General features: G+C 42.7%; 1 protein-coding gene across 1 annotated transcript in view; it reads left to right on the forward strand.

The window, feature by feature from the left end:
• The window catches only part of HSD17B14 (hydroxysteroid 17-beta dehydrogenase 14), an 82,482-nt gene that overhangs the window by 41,457 nt on the left and 21,083 nt on the right, over positions 1-19,942 (forward strand). Inside the window, exons 4-6 of the mRNA XM_078654989.1 lie at positions 8,925-8,991; positions 10,025-10,116; positions 11,975-12,079. Coding sequence (XP_078511115.1) covers positions 8,925-8,991; positions 10,025-10,116; positions 11,975-12,079 — 264 coding nt within the window. The remainder of the gene's footprint in view (positions 1-8,924; positions 8,992-10,024; positions 10,117-11,974; positions 12,080-19,942) is intronic.

Here is a 19,942-nt window from a genome sequence, read left to right on the forward strand (position 1 = left end):
GTTTTGTAGTGTTCTTTAAAGAGGCGAGTCTTCACGTGATGTGCAAGCACGGTGAACAAGTTCAACTTGATGAGTTTGTAACTTGGTGGGTAGACATTTCATCAATTAGCATTGCACCTGAACTTGGTTACAAGAAGGCCTTCCCCTGGCAACTGAAATGGAGAATCCGGATATTTTACCAAGTACGGTGGAAGGCAGGTAGTACCAAAGGAGAGCCGTTGACATGGTGGAAGATGAAATTATATTCCATCTCCTGTAGAAAGGTACTCTGGCCAGCTACACATTGCATCGAACATAGCATGTTTATAATGCATACGTTGTTATGTTAGGTTTATTTTTATTAGGCGATAATGCTAGGCTTCTTGGATTGAGATAACATCCAAATTAGCCTGTAATCAAGAAAGGATGGGTTATTGTAATGGAGTAAAAAGCCTGGTTCGAGAGAATTCCATAATCTTACTGCTGCAGTGGAAACACACCAGATTCTAAGCAAAACGGTTCTTGCTTGTGGCACAGTTAGCAATTTCATTTAATAACTTTACTGCCAAACCCTGCGTATATTAGTGTTTCTTTCAAGATGGCCTATTCAATGGTGTTGAAGGCTGCTGAGAAGTAGGAAGGTGAATACTATCCTTCATATCCATGGGAGAGAGAACCTTCCATAGGATGGTCCCAAAGCCCTAGATCACCCCTCAAAGCTGTTCTGAACAATGATCACTGAGGGCTTGAATACCAAACTGTTTATGCACTATATAAAAAAAGATAATCCGTCCTCGCCTGTATGGGCTAAACATAGTATCACATAGGAAAATATTGTCAGAGGAGCCACATCGGGCCTCGCCAAAGGAAGGATTCAGAGTATACCCCTTACTCTATGTAGCCTGATACCAGAAGAAAGCAAAAAGTGCCTATATGCAGGCTGCATGCAGCCTACATGGAGAAAACGGGAGAGTGCCTATGACTGGTATGGTCAGCCCTCGTAAACCACTCCTCCCCTGCCCGGAGCAGAACGCCCGCCCCCAACCAAATCCTTCTGCTTTCTCGCAGTCTTTTCGTTTCCTTAGTGTGGTTTCCCTCCTCGGCTGTTAAATAACCTTTATCCTGTTATCATCCCTTTACTCCTAAGGAATAAGCAGTGGTAAACTCACGAAGTCAGCAGCATGGCCACCCATGTACACATTGGGTGTTCAATCTGCAAGTAGTGGTGTGGTTTGCTTTGCCATGTGCCATGTTCTCCGGGTGTGCTTGCATTGAATTCCCGAAACATAGAGCTGCTACCACTGGGCCGAGCAGTGCTGGAGTCAGGAGGGGATTTCTAGCATCTAGGGCAGACAAAGAAGAATTCAGCTGATTCCACGCAGACTGCCTGGCTCTCAGTTGCTGGATACCTCGCCAGTGAGTTTACAAATCCTGTTTGATTGATTGATTAACAAACACCCAGAAGCAGCTTCAGCCTGCTTGACTGCTTTTCCTTTCAAACCTTGGAAATTCTAACCACCAGAGGTTCTTACATGTGCACATCCGCTGGCATCCTATGATACACAGATGCTGAGGCAGAGCCTTTTTAAGGCACTTGCCAGGCCCCCACCCCAATCCTGATTGATCCGGAAACCCCACCATTTCCACCACAATGACAGCTTTGAAATTCACAATAATCTGTTTATTATGCGGAGGGCATGCGCGCATCACAGAAGCTTTGTGTGCGTGTCCTGCCTGCCCATGCGTCCTGCTGCAAGGTAGTTGGTGGCATTGAAGTTAAAATAATCTTGTATCTGATGTATCTCTCCTTACTTCACCTCGCCTCTTCTACTTCACTCCTCTCAATTTAATTCCCTCTGTACATCTTTGTACTTCTACTCCATACTTCACCTATGTTTACCTCGCCTTTTCCAATGCACCTTTCTATCATATTAAAGGAAGCTGAGAATAAAACATGTTCTTGGTGCCCAGTGAAATTTTTAATTGTACATACAACAACGTTATGGTCAGTGTCACTCTAATTGGAAATCACACTGTCCACAAATTTCCATAGGGAGAATGAAGTCGATCCTATTGGAGCAGTTATTCAATAGTAAGTGTGGGATGCAGGGGGATCTGACCTAGTCTCCTTTGCATGCCTTTAGCCCATAGGATAATGTAAGGGAAGGCAGATGGTATGCAGCTGCAGACCACCTTTTCACCGGCGGAGCATCAAGAAGTGGGAACCCCCCACTCCCTCCTTCCAAGTCCTCTTCGCCGTTAAGCAAATAACATCACCTCACATGAGCTAAAAGGTGGTGTTAAATCCCCTGCTATAATCTTATTGTCATGAGAAGTACATTTTTCTCTCTGCGCCCTTAATTGCTTTAAGGTAGGGTTTTTTTCTGCAACCTTTTACCCCCCGGTTATATACATTTTGCAAATAAACGTCCAGGTTATTTAACTCAATTATTTTAATGCACTGTATGTCTAGAGATGGAACATATACAGAGCTCGATGTTTCGTTCAGAGCGGTACGAATCCATATCACCAACTCTCCTGAGGGGCGCCCCTTCCCACTGGAGGTTGCTGGTACAAAGAAGTTAACATTGCCTGGTCTATGGATAGAACTCAAACTCCAGGACTCCTGTTGCATACACATATCAAACTGATCCATGAGCACCTCCCAATCTTCATCACCCAGTTTGGAAGGTAGCCCTGCAATATTCCATGATATGATACTTAGGTTAGGTACAGGTCTAGAATGGCGATTGTTTGAGGATCTATCTACGCCTTGAGACATATTTACGAAAGTAGCACCGTCCATATCACAAGCAGGTGTATGGTGGACACAGGCTATGCCCAGTGGAGGGTCCTTAACGCTAGTTGCTGGAAGGGGAGGGGGAACTCAACCAATGACAACCCCGATATACTATCAGATAGTGTAACACCCAAATCGTGCGCTAAGTAGAGGGCTTTTTGGATGCTGAATTTGAACTGTAACAGTGTACTTTTTGGGAGAATTTTCTTCCGCTCCAAACCTACCATCCCCTCGGCTAATTTGGGGTTTTTTAATTTTAGCTCAATACAGTCCACATGGGCCCGTAAAGAAACTGGGTCCGGAGATCTTTTGGCATGCGTGATATCTGGCCTGATAGCAGAGTAGCATTTCCTAGCATGTCTTATATAATGAATAAACTTGTTAATCAAGGATTCCTCATCCTCTTTTGCCTATTCTGTAAGCTTTGATCAGGTAGACAGTATGGGGTTTGTTGCCACCCTTGTCCAAATCCCCCTCCGACCAACCCCTCCTTGACTGTCTTCCAGGTTCTTGCGCACTCGAAAATTGCCCGTCCAGTTTCGTCCTCAATTTTTTGGGTTCCTTTTTTAATAACCACACAAATCAATAATGTTACATTTAGGCTCTGTCGCTCTGCTTTTAAGTCTTGGGTGATTCACCCTACTTGTCATGTCTTTCAAGATGAAGCCTTTTGTGCCTGATCCTTTTCGTCCAAGTTCTCCTCCCGCTTCAGTTATGGTCAGCGCCGGCTTTAGCGCTGATGGTGCCCAGTGCGACATTCTTTTTTGGCACCCACTTTCCCCCATCCCATGACCTCCTCTTCGGATTCCCTCACTACCACCCAGCAAAAGCGCTCCTCACCTCTTCTCTCACATACACGTCATTTAGTTCATAGTGCTGGTAAGGGCTTGCTTGACCAATCCGCTGTTGTTCACATATAATACAGATCTGTTTTTTGCAGCAGACATGTTGACCCCCTAAGCTACTTCATGGCGAGTCAAAACCGCCACTAGACAAAACTCTGATCTCAATCTCTACCAGGAACATTAATCACAAGTTTATTTATTTATTTATTTTAAAGGTTTTATATAGCGCTACTGGACCCAAGAGTATCAGAGCGCTTTACAGGATACTTAACACATCATGAAAAAGAAAATCAATAAACGGCACATTTTTACCATATACTAGGTAATAGAGTCCTCCAAATGTAAAAGGAAAAGAAGGAGTAGCTTTTAGAGAGCAATGAAGGAGAAGAGAGCTGTTGAGAAAGAAAATAGGAGGGTAAAGTATTTAGTTAGAGGGAGAAAGAAGGAGAGCGAGAGTAGGAAGAGTAGAAGAAAGAGAGAATGTAGAGGGATGCCACGAGAAAATGGACAGATAGTTCAATAGGAATTAGGGACCCCAATATTTGTTATGAAGCAGCAGCTTGAGGTAGTTCTTGAAAAGCGAGCGTAGGAAAGGTAGTGTAAGGGAGAGTGTATAGGACAGCAAAGAGTAAATGGACCGATAGTTAGTTCAATAAGAATTAAGGACCCCAATATTTGTTGAGAAGCAGCAGCTTGAGGTTTTTCTTGAAAAGGGGGTAGGAAGGGTTGCAGCAAAGGTCTTTGGGAAGAGAATTCCAAATAGATGGGGCATTACCTGAGAAAGAGCATGATTGAGTCTTTTTCTTTTTGGTCTGAGGGGGATTAGGACAAGGGCGTTGGTGCTCCTCAAAGATCTAGTACATCCTGCTTTTTGGAGTTTGTCAGAAAGGTACGAGGGGGTGGTTTGCTGAATCTTTACATTTGTATTGCCGCTTGAAAGCTGGACACACAAGGAATTCCACAGCGGGTGCTTTTAAATCGTAAATTATTGCTAAACACAGCACCCCCTGAGGCCAGTGCCCCCCTTCCAGGTCAGCACCCAGTGCAGCTGCACTGGTCGCACCACGCCTAAAGCTGGCCCATGTTATGGTAGACTGAGAACCCGAGTAAGAAGTTGGTAAGTTCTGTGATTCCTGGATTTTTAGAGGACGCTTACAGTTTTGTGTTCTCTGAAAAGGCGATCTTGCTAGTGAGTGTTCAAGGGTTGTTGCCTTTTTTAGTCTAAAACCCCTAGGTTGATTTGTCAATTTTTTCTGACCTTTCCTTAGAAGCCTGGTGCTTCGAGAAGGGGTGTACTGTTGTGATAGTTACCTTGCGCGGTCCTGCTGTTACCGGGTCTCAGGAAACACTGCATGAATTCTTCAGCTGTGGTCTGCAACTTTCACTCTCGTAGAGCTGCCTTCCCTCATGCTCGTGTTCTCCTGGTTGCCTCTTCTTGCTCCTCAAGCTCCAAAATGGTAACCACCTGCATAGGGGTTTGCAGCTGCCTCAACTAGATTAAGGTTTTTGTTCCTGTTTTTTTTACCTTTTCCATCATGGCTGTTTCTTTCTTGATTCCTTTCTGGTTTTCCCAATCCTTTGTGTTTCCTGTATTGTGATGTTTGATGTAATTTCCTTTTTCTGTTCTTTTTTTATATAAAGGCTTTATTCTGGTTGGAGGGTGTATCAGAACAAAGATGTGTTCATTTGCTTGTTTCCTTGCACTTCCACTTGCTGATCCTGACTTCATGATACTGGGGAATTCCACTATCGATTTCCAGATTTCTATTTTTCTTCAATCCTTTGAAATCTTCAGCCAACAAGAAAGTTTTCTATAATGCCTTTGACTTTTGACTCGTGTGAAGATGTCAGCTTTCAAGGGCACTTGCCTACCACATATTCCAGGATGTAGTGACACTGTGGTATATGGAAACATTCGTTCATGTATCGGACAGCGGAAGTTTCAGATTAGGGATAAGCATCTAGAACTGGAGCTAGGGGCTATTGAGGGAGTTTTGGGCAGTACTGAGGCATGAAAGAGCTTGCAACATTAAGGCCATTTCCTCGAACTTTGCGTAGGATGCTTGGTATGCTGTACTACTAGACATCTGAGTCAGCACAACTTCTCTGAGTTTGAACCACAGCTGTTATAGTTACAACTAACATGCTTGCGATAGGACAGCCCCACTGACCCTGCTTATTGGCCCTCTCTACTACATAATTGTAGTGCTCTGACCATTTCTGAAGCCAACAAAATTCTCTTATGTCTATAATTTTGAAAACACGCTGAGCAATAATATTCACAGTTAATTTAGGATAATATTCACCCCTTACATTTCCACATCTTAACTGGTGTGGTTTGTCAGTAGTCTAATTATTAATAATCTGCATTCCAAAGAAGGTGGCAGCAGAAAGGGGTGTCAAGAGGCAGACGCAGATTGGAGAGATGTGGTTTTAGGAAGACTGACCAGTTTGATGAGGAGGCTGCGTTCAGGTTTCTTTTGCTAACAAATGATGCATTCTGAGTGACAAGCCACCCAGTCCCTAACAAAAGATCACATAAAGTTGCACCTAATAGCCTCAAGAAAGCTCAAGGAGACTGAGGAAGCAGCAGTCATGAAGCAGCAGAAGTGCTGATTTTAGAAAGGTCATGGGCGGCAGTATGAGGGAAGAGATACATGGGATAACAAATTCACTGATTTGGGAGTAAAGTAGCTTTACGGTATATGATCTAATTTTGCCGACATATCTCATATCACCACTGAAGTTAAGTGAGTCATGCTACGGACACTTTTGATGCACTTTAGAAAGTGCCTAATCATGTATAACCGGGAGCATGTTCCAAGATACTCCACAAGTAAGGGTTTAGCTTCCAATTTAAGGAGCCCTGATGAGTGTGGCAATAGTGCAATGGAAAGAAAACTAAAGACTACATGAGGAGTTTAATTAGGCAACGATTCTTAGTTTCCCTTCCTCAGAACTAGACCATACTGACCCAATTAAAGTCACCTAATGAAGTGAAGCAAGGTTCACTCAAGTAAGTCATCTAGTTCTAAAACCTCAGTATAAATCATCATCTATAACATCCTGTGCAGACTCCTCAAATGATCCACACCTTGAACTCACCTGCAGTCAAAGTTCGGACTTACAATCTGCTACCTAGCCAAACCTCAACCTCCAAAGACATGAAAGGCCATTGAATTGAATGCCACCTGTGGTTTTGTCAGTCCCTAGTAAAAGTAGGGCAGTTGACTCAATAGACAACTTCGATGGTCAAGTGCCTGCTGTAAGCATTGAGAAAATGTCGTACTTAACATTATATTATGAAATGCGCTTAAAGTTTCAAATTATGAGATCCCAGAAGGGCTCTATAGCAGATCTCGGGCTCCACTGAAGGATACGGTTGGACCACGTGTGGTCCGATGGAGTGATCTCAGAAGTCGAAGGCAAATTAACATCACAGAATGGGAGCCAAAAAATGACTGCATAAAAGTTGGCTGGGCGGTGGCAAACCTTAACACCGTATGGTGCAGCATAGATTTGGTAATGAGAATCTCACACTTGCACCAAAGGCCACGAAGTTGAAGCATGCTGCACAATGCGCTACGAACGAGCAACCTTGCTTTTGATGGCAGAAGAAAAAACATAATTGTCTTTTGAGTCTGAATGTTTTACGTCAGTCACTTGAGGTCACTTTTTGTGTGTGTGTGTGTTTGCTTGCTTGCCAAGTGCCAAACTTATGTTTATTATGATTTCACGATACATTCCACTAAATGGGCATTGAACTTTGGACTTTATACATTTATAAGGGGGCAGGGGAATTCTTAGAGTGGCTCTTAACCAATCCGACAGTGTGAGAGTTATGTCCATCACATGCCAACTGCCTAGAAGTCAAGTTATGTAGTCATCTTGTCTTCTCTTGCAAACCAGATTACATAAACATCAGATATGAAATCTGTACCCATAAAGAAAACTAATTGATGTTGCCATTTATTGCCTGCGTGGAGCAAAATATTAAATTAAATTAAAAGTCGAGCAAAAAGGTATGACACTATTACCCATAGCTCTTAAGTACATTTTACCCACATTCTACACAAAGTACCTGCTTTCGTTTAAGTAGTCGAGGTTTCATGCCTCCGTTTCTTAAACAATCCTTGTTAAAAAGTCTTCACATATAAGAGTTGACTGTTTTGACCGAACTGTTAATATCTCTGCACTTTTCAGGACATTTATTGAAAGTTTGTGTATGTTGGTCTCAGTGGACATAGAACATGAGCATGGAATACAATGAAAGTCTCTGGTGGTATCTGAGAAATGTGAAGGGTATTTACTTTACGCGCTACTACACATGATGAGTCTTCTGTGTAGAGTTTTCCCACTTTCGGTGAGAAAAACCCTGGTTCAGGCACTGGCGATCAGGCGCTTGGACTATTATAATGCTCTTTTAGCCACTGCTAGTGAGTCTCTACTCAACAAACTTCAAGTGGTCCAGAAAACAGCGACCCACCTGGTCCAGGATATGCCGGCCAGAACTGCCTCTCTACCCCTCTTGAGTTCACTCCATTGGCTTTCTATATGCAAGAGAATCACATTCAAGATCTGTTGTGTAGTACACAAATCACCGAATGGCAGAAGACCTAGTAAGCTAACAGAAAAACTCATTCTGTAACTGCTGAGCAGATCTTTGCGATTTTGTGTGAAATCTTTTCTCACTATACCTCGATTTAGGAAAACACGCTTCGAGGGTAAAACCTTCTCTTACCTGACACCCCTTTACTGGAATCATCCACCCTTTCACCTTCGGAAGTGCACAGATCACCTTCACTATAGGAAACTTCTCAAAACTAATTCCTCTTACCTGCCGTTCACTGTAGCGCGGAGATGCCCCTTCCGGGGTGATTCATGCCCTTTACAAATTATATTAACATAACATAACATGAACAAATACATTTGTGTTGAGGTCTGGTCTCGAATTCTGAAAAAATACACCAAGACGTGACCTGTGATTGTCCTTAATGTTATAACCTCTTTCGCGTTTATTGCCTATGACCAGCAAGCTTGTTTCAACTTTGTCTTTTCTGTCTTGGTGGAGGGTAAAGGTAGACACATTTACCTTTTACTAAACTAAGCATTTTAATTAGTTTCATTGTGGAAAACCTGCCACACATCCACTGTAAGCTGGCTCCATTGACAGACTTTTAAAGCCAGACTGAAAGGGATGTGATGTACTGCCAACCACTGTTCTGAATTATGCACACTAGTTCTCTTACAGTTACTGAGGTCTTCAGAACCACCTAAGTCTTCCCTCTTGCCTTCTACAGAGACTCATCGAGATGACAGTGGAGCGGTATGGAAAGATTGACTGCCTCATCAACAATGCCGGATGGCGTAAGCACTGTTTCGATGCAATACACACGACTTTTGGTGTATGGGCCCCGCCAGTCAGCCAGCACCACTTCTGTCTGACACTTTGCGAGGGAATTATGTTCATGTATCCATATGTATATTTGTCTGTAGTTGTATGTAGTATGCAGAAGCTGTGTGCTACTAAGCCTCTCATCACATAAAGTGTAATCGAAAATGTTTGTATACACAACAGGAGTAAAAAAGAGGCAGAGGAAAGTGATTCAGGACAACGTCTAGAGCATCACCAAAATTGCTATTTGCCGCTTAGCAGGCTGTGGAGGATCCAATTGCGTCTCTGGCCTGATCTATGAGGAGACTCACTGTCTGCTCAAGGTTTTTCTGAAGAATGTGATTCAGGACGCCATCACCTACACCGAGCATGCCAAGAAGAGGACTGTTCCCTGTGGATGTGGTGTACACCCTAAAGCGCCAGGGGTGCACTCTACAGATTTGGTGGCTAAATACTTTACTTACTCCCAAAAATAATTAAACAAAATGAATCTTGCATAAGGTATACAGTAGGCTTAGAAGAACTCGCATGTTTTGTCACAGAACGAAAGGTGGACCGTGGCACACCCAATGCCCCCTCCATCCTAGCAAATGGTGATGTATCAACTGAACGATGTCCAAATGGAAGTAGTGAATCCATGAACTAGACTTCAAACAGGAACATAAAATACAAAGGAAGTGACAAAAATCAATAGTTCTCAATTGTAAATAATGGGGGGAGACTCCTATCAGAAACTGCATGATATATTTTGGAAAATGTAAACATTGTATGCTTTTCAAGATTAACAGTTTGTTATTGATTTCATCCACATAACTTTGGGATGTTGGTTTGTGCAGAGTTTAAGGGTCTATATGGGCCTGGAGTCACAGAGCAGCTTGATCATGTTTGATCTAAAATAGACTCTCACTTTCTGAAATCTTTCTGACCTCTTTGTCCACTGCCTCCAGTGTATACTTTACAGCTGCCCCTACACAGCACTAAGTCCCTGATGTTGCTTATTTATAGATCCTCCAGAGCAGACAATTGATGATACCAGCGCAGAAGACTTCCGCAGCCTTTTGAACCTCAATCTTATTGGCTACTTCCTAACAGCAAAGGTATATCATTGAGTTAGGTGCTTACAATGGGTGCCATTTTGCAAGGGACTTAGAACCTGTCTGTTCAGATACGGTGGAAGAGAACCTAAAGAACCTATAAAGGTCTTGTTAGGACTTGATGACCACTTACACAGGAAGAACCTACCCGAAAGTAACAGAGGGCGGAGTCTGTCCATCTGCTGATTATTTTATTGATTACATTGAGTGGCCACAATTGGTCAAAGGCTTCAACATTTTATTCTTTATGGCATTTTAGACTAAGATTATGTGATGAATAGAGTTGTCAGTAACTGCAAATCGTAATTTACTATATCACTTTTGAGAGACAGAGTGTACTTGATTGAAAGGGAACTCTACAGCCAGTTTCTTCCTTTATAATTAAGCTCACAAAAACCTGACCGTTCTTTTCCCCAGACACCACTACATGGTAGACTGTGCACTGGCCAGCTTACAACTCAACTACAACAATGCTCTCCATGCTGGCCTTTCAACCTATCTAACCAAATAACTGTAAAAAGCCTAAAATGCAGTCAGAAGCCTGATCCTCGCTAAAACCATCATTATGTTCAACCCAACCCCAGAAGCCTCTGCAGGCCAGAATCTCCTTCAAGCTAATCTGTGTCACCTTCAAATGTCTAGAAGGCTCATCCCCTAAATGCCAGCAAGATGAAAGCCCTACCCCCCACAACCGACATCTCTGCTCATCTGACAACGTTCTTTTGCACCCCTGAATACCAGATACAAACACATAAGTGAGAAATACCTTTCACCTGCTGCTCATCATCTCCCCTTCCTAAAGGCATTCACAACAGCCCCATCCCACGCTCTTTAGGTCTAGACTAAGAAGGCATCCATTGTAAAGCCTGGTTACACCATCTTATTGTAAGCCACACTCACAAGACTCTACAGCTATGATGCTACTTTCCACCGACATTGTGTACACCATGTACACTCATCCGCCATGTTCAGCACCAAACCCTCTGCTCCCATGATTCTTTGCTCACGTGGACTCACAACCATGTCCAAACAATTCCTGGGTCCTTTTATTCTCTCTGTGCCTGAAATAAATCCTACTGAATCCAGAAGGTCCATACCTTCAAAGCTCTTTAGGCTATTTAAATTGTTTTAATCTTAGCGAGGTTGAAAATGCAGTTTTCCACTGTGCCCGTTATCATTTTCCTACTCTGCAACTCTCCTGAAATATTTTAATGCTTCTGAAGTTTTTTTATGTCCCGCATCTTCCTTAATAGACGGCTTTCAGGCACTGTTCCTCTTTGTATTATGGTTGCCCAGGCGATTAAAACAATGGCCACCAAAAGCATGCAGGACTTTAATTCAATTCTCTTGCGATACCTTATTTTACAGCAAGTCCCTTCTTGTGTGCATGTCTCACCACAAGCTAGCAAGGCTCTCTGCCGCTTTGCCTCATGGGGCAGGTGTCCCTCCTTTGTGCCTATGAGCTCCAGTGTGAAGGCCCTCAGCCCAGATCTTGGTCACAGCACTTTGGAGTCAGTGTGTTTAAAAAAAAAAAAGCACATTTAGGTACCGTGTAGAGTGTTCATGGGTACCAACTCCGCTATTTAACTATCCTCCAGTGCACAAGGGGGCGATATGTGTGGGCTGATGGCCATGTGAGGAAGTGCTTATATGGACAATTGCCTCATATTGATGATGGGGACTCGTATATTATTTGGGAGGACTCATAAGGGGTTGCTTGTATAGATATAGGGGGCATGGGGCTCACATAGTTGCAGCATGCCAATATAGTTGTGTGTTTTTTTTTGGATGGCTGGTCTGTATATGTTCGATACTGCCACAGCTCCTGCAGTTAATCTCCCTTGTTGTGTCTGTCTTCCAGTACGCTTTGCCTCACCTGCGAAAGACCAAAGGGACCATAATTAACCTTTCTAGCCTCGTGGGACTTATCGGACAGAGCAGCGCCATCCCTTATGTTGCCACAAAGGTAAGGGCAACCCCTGGAGGTGTTGGCTAAGGACAAGTGGGCAGGTGCGCTTTACTTTGGGCTGCCTGCAGAGGTGTGTGTATTGGATTTGTTGGGTGGATATCCATTTACAAAACACAGTGCTGATGATGATAGCTAAATCCAGATCTTTTCTTAGTTACCCTAAATAGTAAATATTTAATACAACTAGTGCAGACAGAATCAGGCATTAAAAGAGATACTGAGAAGTATAACAACACCAGACGGCAGCACACTTCGAAAAGAAAAGGTGATACAAGAGTGTAGGCAGCATTTATAGAGGTAGTGTGTTATTAGATTTCTGTTTGTATTTATTTAATTTGCATTACGCGCATATATCAGAAGCAGCTTCAGAGCACTCGCACAGAAAACGGGAACAGTAGCTACCATACCACTGCAACACATAATAAACAACAAAATACGGCATTAAAACATCAAGCGGCATACCACCATTAAGAAACTAAGCTTGCTCCCTTATATATAGTAGTGCTGTCCAGAGTAAGTTCCAGAGTACCCAATCTAAGCCCGTTTTTCAGGTTAATCACGACCTTTGCAGTTTCCTTTTAGCCATTGTATGTAAATATACCTTATGTGGGTGTCCTGAAAATCAAGTCTGAACCTGCTAGTTGTCAGGGCTGATCCATGATAAGAATAAAATAAGAGCACATTTGCCTGCAAGTTTTCAAGGGATGCTTTGTATACATATCTACACAGACAATGACAGTCATTAACTGACTTTGGTATTAACAGGGCACATCGGATTGATTTCTCTGTGGTAAACACATAGGGGCTAACACAATTTACACTTGTAAATTTACTCTTAGACTTTGGAGTAAGTTTACTACTTTTGCCTATTCGCCATTTACAAGTGGACATTTACTCCTAAGTGTAGACTTGCATGTCCCTACCACCTCAAACCAGGAAGTGTAGCCAAATTTAGGAGTGTAAAGTTACTACTTGTAACTGTTCACACACAGGCGGAGCTCTTTGCCACCATGATGGAGATATCTGCCACTGTGGTGGATATCTTCCAATGGGAACAAAATTAAAAATGATTACAAGTTATTACTTTTTAAAAAAAAATATTTATTTTATTGTTAAATATAAATATAAACAAAATAAAATAAAAACACATTACTAGTAAATTTTTAGAATCAACATTTAGTCAATGTGTGTCAAGTTGTGTTTAGGTATCGTAAATGATATTTTCATTTTTAAATTCAAATAATTTTTCTGATAAGATGAACTATTAACTTTTAAAGTAACTGAATATTTAACGCTAAAGAAATAGGTATATACACATAATTTACAAGTCTAAATATTTTAATTATTTTAACCTTATTTGCTATAGTGTTATGTTAAGTCTCTGCTTCTATTTTCTATGGGAGTCTGTTGCAGCACCTGTTAGTGTCTTTGTGTGATGCTACACTTACTCCAGGAGTGGGCAGGAATACATTTGCTTCTGTTTACTCACTTTTAGGGCAGTTGTAACTTTAAAGGTGTTGTTTGTTAATATCTCATAACAAACAGGGAGGAGAGGGTCACAGGGACATACCAATATTTAAAGACCACTCCTGGTTCAAGTCCCCAGCTTAATATACAAAACACAAAAGGAACACAAGGGGTCTAAAGCAACACGGCGTGTGGCTAGCTATCCTACACTCAAATCTAACTTGTGAGTTGGTACCCTGGTTACCCTGGATAGCTTATAAAGATACGAAGTTACAATGGGTCAATGTGCATGAAAAAAACGTACATATTGTGCCAATAAACTCAATCCCAATTGCTCAAAAGTGGATAACCATCAAAAATGAACTTAATGATCAGTCCTATCATCTGGTTGTCCAGTATCACGTGGTTGGTCCCTTGATCATCGAGACCATTTAACCACGGATATGATAATGGAGCAAGATCGAGTCCATAGGCACTTATGGACGACCATGCGACAGCCGATCAATGATGGTTGCAAAAAATATTGAAAGTGCAGTGCAAGAAAAATTAGTGGTGATAGTAAAATAGAGTGGAGTGTCCTAAATGAACTTTATTAGGCAAAGGACACGCCCCCTAATTAAAAACAGAACAGTGCAGGCGACAGTGGAAACAAATATCTGTCGTAAAACGAGGACAACATGTTTCTGCCTAACGGGGCATAAAGTCCCCCGGCTTTCATCAGGGCCTCTGCTCTTAGTAAATTGCTACTGCTGCAATGTGATGTAAATAATGAATATAACACAAATCTTAAAGGTTGGAACAAATACAACCTGTAGAAAGCTAATCCTCCGTGTCAGTGGATGCTTACGCACATCTAAAGAAAGATGCAGAAAAACGATAAACATTTATGTAATGAATCTACTATATGTAAATACAATCATACACCATTCCCATTCCAAATTAGTAAAAAGTAAAAATCTTTTCCTCACCCAGCTTGACCGGGGACTGGACCTCACCTCACCTGGTCCGTGCTCCGGTTTCTCAAGGCCCCACTCTTAAGGTCAACAGACAATAACCAGAGAGAAACAGTGATGTTCATACTCCTGAATTCATCAAAGCCCCTCATGGTTACAAACATTGGTCCCTTGTCCACATTTGAGCCCGTCCAAATGGCATCTCTCTCTCAACTCCAAAACAGCCACCTTTAACATAAACATTGTAGAACACACACACATAGCATTAAAGCGAGTGGGCAGGCCGCCGACCCTGTGTGCCAGACCCATTCGTGTATATTTACAAAAGAATGGTCATATTTGAAACATGCCAGCAAACTTGGTAATCTTATTAACCACCAGGCATTGAAAAATCAGGCAAACCCTATTTCGCTCCTGGGTTGCTAGCCAAGGCATGTTTAAACGTTCACCGATCATAAATAACAAGCTCTCAATATCATTATAATACTATATCCCTAGAGTACTTCTATCTCTTTGCCAGTAAATATGGGATATCCTTATAGACTCTCTTGCTGCCCAAATCCTATCTTACCTGTCCGTCGGTGCCTCAAAGCTCAAGCCTGAGTCTTTGGGGGAGGCACGGACGTAAAGGGACAGGCATATTTAAGGATATAGGCACAGGGCACTACTTTATTTATTGACGCGCAACTCGCACTCGAATTATCTTATTCCAATTGTAAACATGACTCACCTATCCTGAATCGATGTCAGTGGGGTCAAATACCTTGTAGAATATACCTTTATTACACGTACCTCAATATTATGCAAGTATTCCCCAAAGGCCGGTTTGGCGATACACTTCCTGGAATCAACTCGCGTATAGAACTACAGAATGACGTCACAGCGTCATTTCGAGTAGTTCCAGCGAGATTAACCGGCTAAGCTGAGCATTACTGGGATCGACTCATGCTTAGAACTACAAAATGACGTCACAGCGTCACTCTAGGTAGTTCAAACGGGGTTCTATAGTTCAATAACCTCGTTTGCAAAAAATGTATGTAAAAAATGTATCAGTCTGATCATATACGAATATAATCGTGATGCCACAGACATATTTATTGATTCCGGTCTATCAATTGCTATCATACTTGGGTTATAAGGGCCTCGGTCTATCAATCACTGTCATACTTGGGTTATGAGTGCCTCATAGCGCCTACTCTGCGCATCTATATCTTAATACACCCATATTATACATTGGGATTGCTATGATGTAGCTAATGGCAGTAAGCTATATACTGTCAACGTCCCGCATTCCTAACACGTGTGGATTCCATATATCGAATGCCTTTTATTCTGAATCAACACATTTAGAACAGGCTCTATATGCTCATGTCTAACAGATTACATGTATCAAAACAGGATGCTCATACATTGTAAACACACTCGGGTCATACAAGAGATCATATTGTATGGGCATTATAGGGCCAATGTGCACCTCCGAGTCTGATTACTGCTCAATTGTCTATGTGTGCTTACTCACAGAATGAAAATTCTCTGATGGTATTGTCGGCCATGCAAATGTCAATTGAGGATTTACAGTGACACCCACTGTATTTCATCGTTGAGTCCGTCTATGTTCGTGCGGAGCTTATAGATCCATTTCTGTTCCTTCCTAAATAAATATTTAGAAGCATCACTGATATGCGATGGGATCAGAGGTTTTTCAAGGACTGTTCAATAAAATTAATCTTCTCTATGCTGTTTCTCCAGATAGTGTTTAGTCAGATTAGTTATCGATTTTCTACAACGGAACGAACTCTTATGCTCCAACATGCGTACTCTCACTTTACGCGTGGTCATACCAACGTATCGAGTGGAGCACGGGCATGTCAGCAGATAAATTAGATTGTCGCTATTGCAATTCGTGAAGTGAGTCTGTACCCAAGGCCGGTCAGTGCTTATGTCTATTTGATTGGAATGTTTTGTTTGAGGACAGACGGAGCAAGTTCCACAGGGGTGATGCCCCGTAATTGGTGGTAAATCCCATAAAGTTCCTACTGTCCTTCTCGGTGATTCCCTCGGGCGAGTATGCACCAGACGATCACGAATACTGCTTGATTTTCTGAAGGCAAATAATGGTTGGGCAATCTTGTCCTTCCCATGATTCAAAATACGCCAGTGGTAGAGAACAATCTTCTGAATCTGGTTACTTCTGTTATTGAATGTGCTCACCAGTGTCAATTTATCTGAGGGAGCCTTATCTACCAGGGGTTCCAGGAGCGATTCTCGATTACTGTTGCTCGCCCGTTTCCGTGAACGCTTAACCAATGTGCGTGGATAATGTCTTTCGAGAAGTTGTGTGGCTAGGTTGCTGGCATGGGTCTCAAAATCCCCCTTATTAGAGAAATTTCTCCGTATTCTAAGAAATTGCCCGTAAGGCAAATTGTCTCGAAGGGCTTTGGGATGATGACTTTCATATAAGAGTAAAGAGTTCCTGGCCATTGGCTTTCTGTAAAGTTCACTCTGCAAGCCTGCAGATGTAACATATATGGAGAGGTCCAAGAAGGGCAATCTTTCCTTGTCAAACTCAAACGTGAACTTCAAAAATTCATTTCTGCCATTAAGCCATTGATGAAAAGCTACAATAGAGTCCTTATCACCTCTCCACACCACTAATACATCGTCGATGTATCTTTTCCACCTTCTGATAGATGAGTGGAATGGATTGTCAGGGGTGAGCACATGTTGCTGTTCACATTGGTGGACGTATAGACAGGCCAAGCTGGGCGCGAAAACGCTGCCCATGCTTGTGCCAGACGTTTGCAGGTAATTTGTCTCCTCGTAGCAAAAAAAGTTCTCTTTCATGGCTAATCTAGCCAAAGCCATGATAAAAGGTACTGGTGTTATTGTGTCTAAGTTACACTCTTCCAAAATAGAGGTGACCACTTCCAAAGTCTCATCCTGGGGGATCGAAGTGTAGAGAGACTCTACGTCAAACGAGACCAGGTGGTCTCTTTCCCAATCAAAATCAATTTCTGGCAGAGCTCCAAGAACGTCCTTCGTGTCTTGGAGGTATGTAGTGATCTTTTGGACAATCAGCCTCAGAAAGTAGTCCACATATGTGGATAGTGGTTCCAGGATCGATCCAATACTGGAGATTATTGGTCCTCCGGGAGGGGGCCTCTGTTGTTTGTGGACTTTTGGGAGTATATAAAAGTATGGCATAACCGGATTTTCAATCGTCAGAAATTGAGCGTCTTTCGAGGTTATCCATCCTTCCGCCAGTCCCTCTTCCACTAAACTGTGGATCTGTCTTCTAAGATCATTAGTTGGATCTTGCTTCAGTGGCCTGTATGCTTGTCTGTTGTTAAGTTGACGCAAACACTCAGAGTTATAGTCGCAGCTGTTCAAAACGACTGTTGAGCCCCCCTTATCTGCTGGCTTAATGATAATGGAGGGATCTTTGGCAAGGGTGTTCAGTGCTGCATGCTCCTCTCATGAGAGGTTCTTAAATGATTTTTTCTTGGCTGCCCATATCTTCGAGACATCATCCTGCACGGCTCTTTCAAAAGCCAGAACCTGAGGAGGGATTGCGTGTACAGGGGGCTGGAATTTAGATTTTAATCTCAGTCCCGTATTTTCTCCTGATACATCCAGCAGTTCATTGTCTTTGTCCCTGAAGAAGTAGCGAAGGCGTAATTTGTGGAACAATTGGCTGAGCTCGCATTGGAACTGAAAAGGATCGCCATCGCTGGTCATTACAAACCCCAAACCTTTACTGAGGACCGGTTCTTCAATCTCGCTTAAAGCTCTATTAGAAAGATTGACTACGAGGGTTGGTTCCCTGATGGGCCCGCCTTCTGTTGGTTCTTGCTCGTCTGGCTGCGAGTCCCTGCATAGGGGCCTGTCTGGTCTTCCCAATGGACCCCTGGTTGTTGTCTTGAGCGATTTCTGCCCCGCGTCCTGCGGGGGCCATGCCCTAAAAAAGGTTGGTTATGGAATTCATTGGGGAACCCATGGAAGGGCCTGGAGGTGGGGGGGTAGGCCGATTGGTGTTGAGGGTAACCCCATGGTGTTGGGGGCCACCATTGTTGAAATTGACCCTGTGGGAAATTCCCACGGAAGAATGATCTGTTAGATCGCCCCCTGCCCCTTCTAGGGAAAGATGAAGATGTACCATTGTGATCGGAGTCACTGCTATCTGAGCTAGAGCCCGAGTAGTTAGATCCATAGCGTTTCCCATTACCTCTGAAATCTGGTGGAGTGTAGGGATCACTGGTATATGGGTACACGTGTTCGTGCTTAAATTTAGACAAGTCCTTCTTAAATTTGTCTAACTTGGCTTGTAGAATTGAGTCATTAAATTCTTTCGCAGTTTTATTAGACTCATCTTGTTGTTTTTTGAAAATAGGTCCAGTGATGGTGGTTCTAATTGAAGCTTCTAGAACTTGGATTTCTATTAGGATATTATCAGCTATCCTCTTGGCGGTGCTGATGATCAGGATCAGCCAGTCCCTTGTGCACCGCCAAGCTATAAGGGACCAGTCTGTTAAAAATGATTTGTCCTGCAGAAAAAGGCGTGGGGCATTGGTGACAATCAAGCCAGGAGGTGCACAGCTGGCCCTTAGGTATTTGGCCATTGATATACCGTGTACTAAGGTACGTGAGTGTGATTTCTTCAAGGTTAAGACCTTAGCCTTTACGTCGGTGCCTCCCCCAAAGACTCAGGCTTGAGCTTTGAGGCACCGGCGGACAGGTAAGATAGGATTTGGGCAGCAAGAGAGTCTATAAGGATATCTCATATTTACTGGCAAAGAGATAGAAGTACTCTAGGGATGTAGAATTATAATGATATTGAGAGCTTGTTATTTATGATCGGTGAACGTTTAAACATGCCTTGGCTAGCAACCCAGGAGCGAAATAGGGTTTGCCTGATTCTTCAATGCCTGGTGGTTAATAAGATTACCAAGTTTGCTGGCATGTTTCAAATATGACCATTCTTTTGTAAATATACACAAATGGGTCTGGCACACAGGGTCTGCGGCCTGCCCACTCGCTTTAATGCTATGTGTGTGTGTTCTACAGTGTTTATGTTAAAGGTGGCTGTTTTGGAGTTGAGAGAGAGATGCCATTTGGACGGGCTCAAATGTGGACAAGGGACCAATTTTTGTAACCATGAGGGGCTTTGATGAATTCAGGAGTATGAACATCACTGTTTCTCTCTGGTTATTGTCTGTCCTTTAGAGCGGGGCCTTGAGAAACCTGAGCACGGACCAGGTGAGGTGAGGTCCAGTCCCCGGTCAAGCTGGGTGAGGAAAAGATTTTTACTTTTTACTAATTTGGAATGGGAATGGTGTATGATTGTATTTACATATAGTAGATTCATTACATAAATGTTTATCGTTTTTCTGCATCTTTCTTTAGATGTGCGTAAGCATCCACTGACACGGAGGATTAGCTT

The sequence above is a fragment of the Lissotriton helveticus genome, chromosome 7, assembly GCF_964261635.1.
Source record: "Lissotriton helveticus chromosome 7, aLisHel1.1, whole genome shotgun sequence".
Classification (NCBI taxonomy): Eukaryota; Metazoa; Chordata; class Amphibia; order Caudata; family Salamandridae; genus Lissotriton; species Lissotriton helveticus.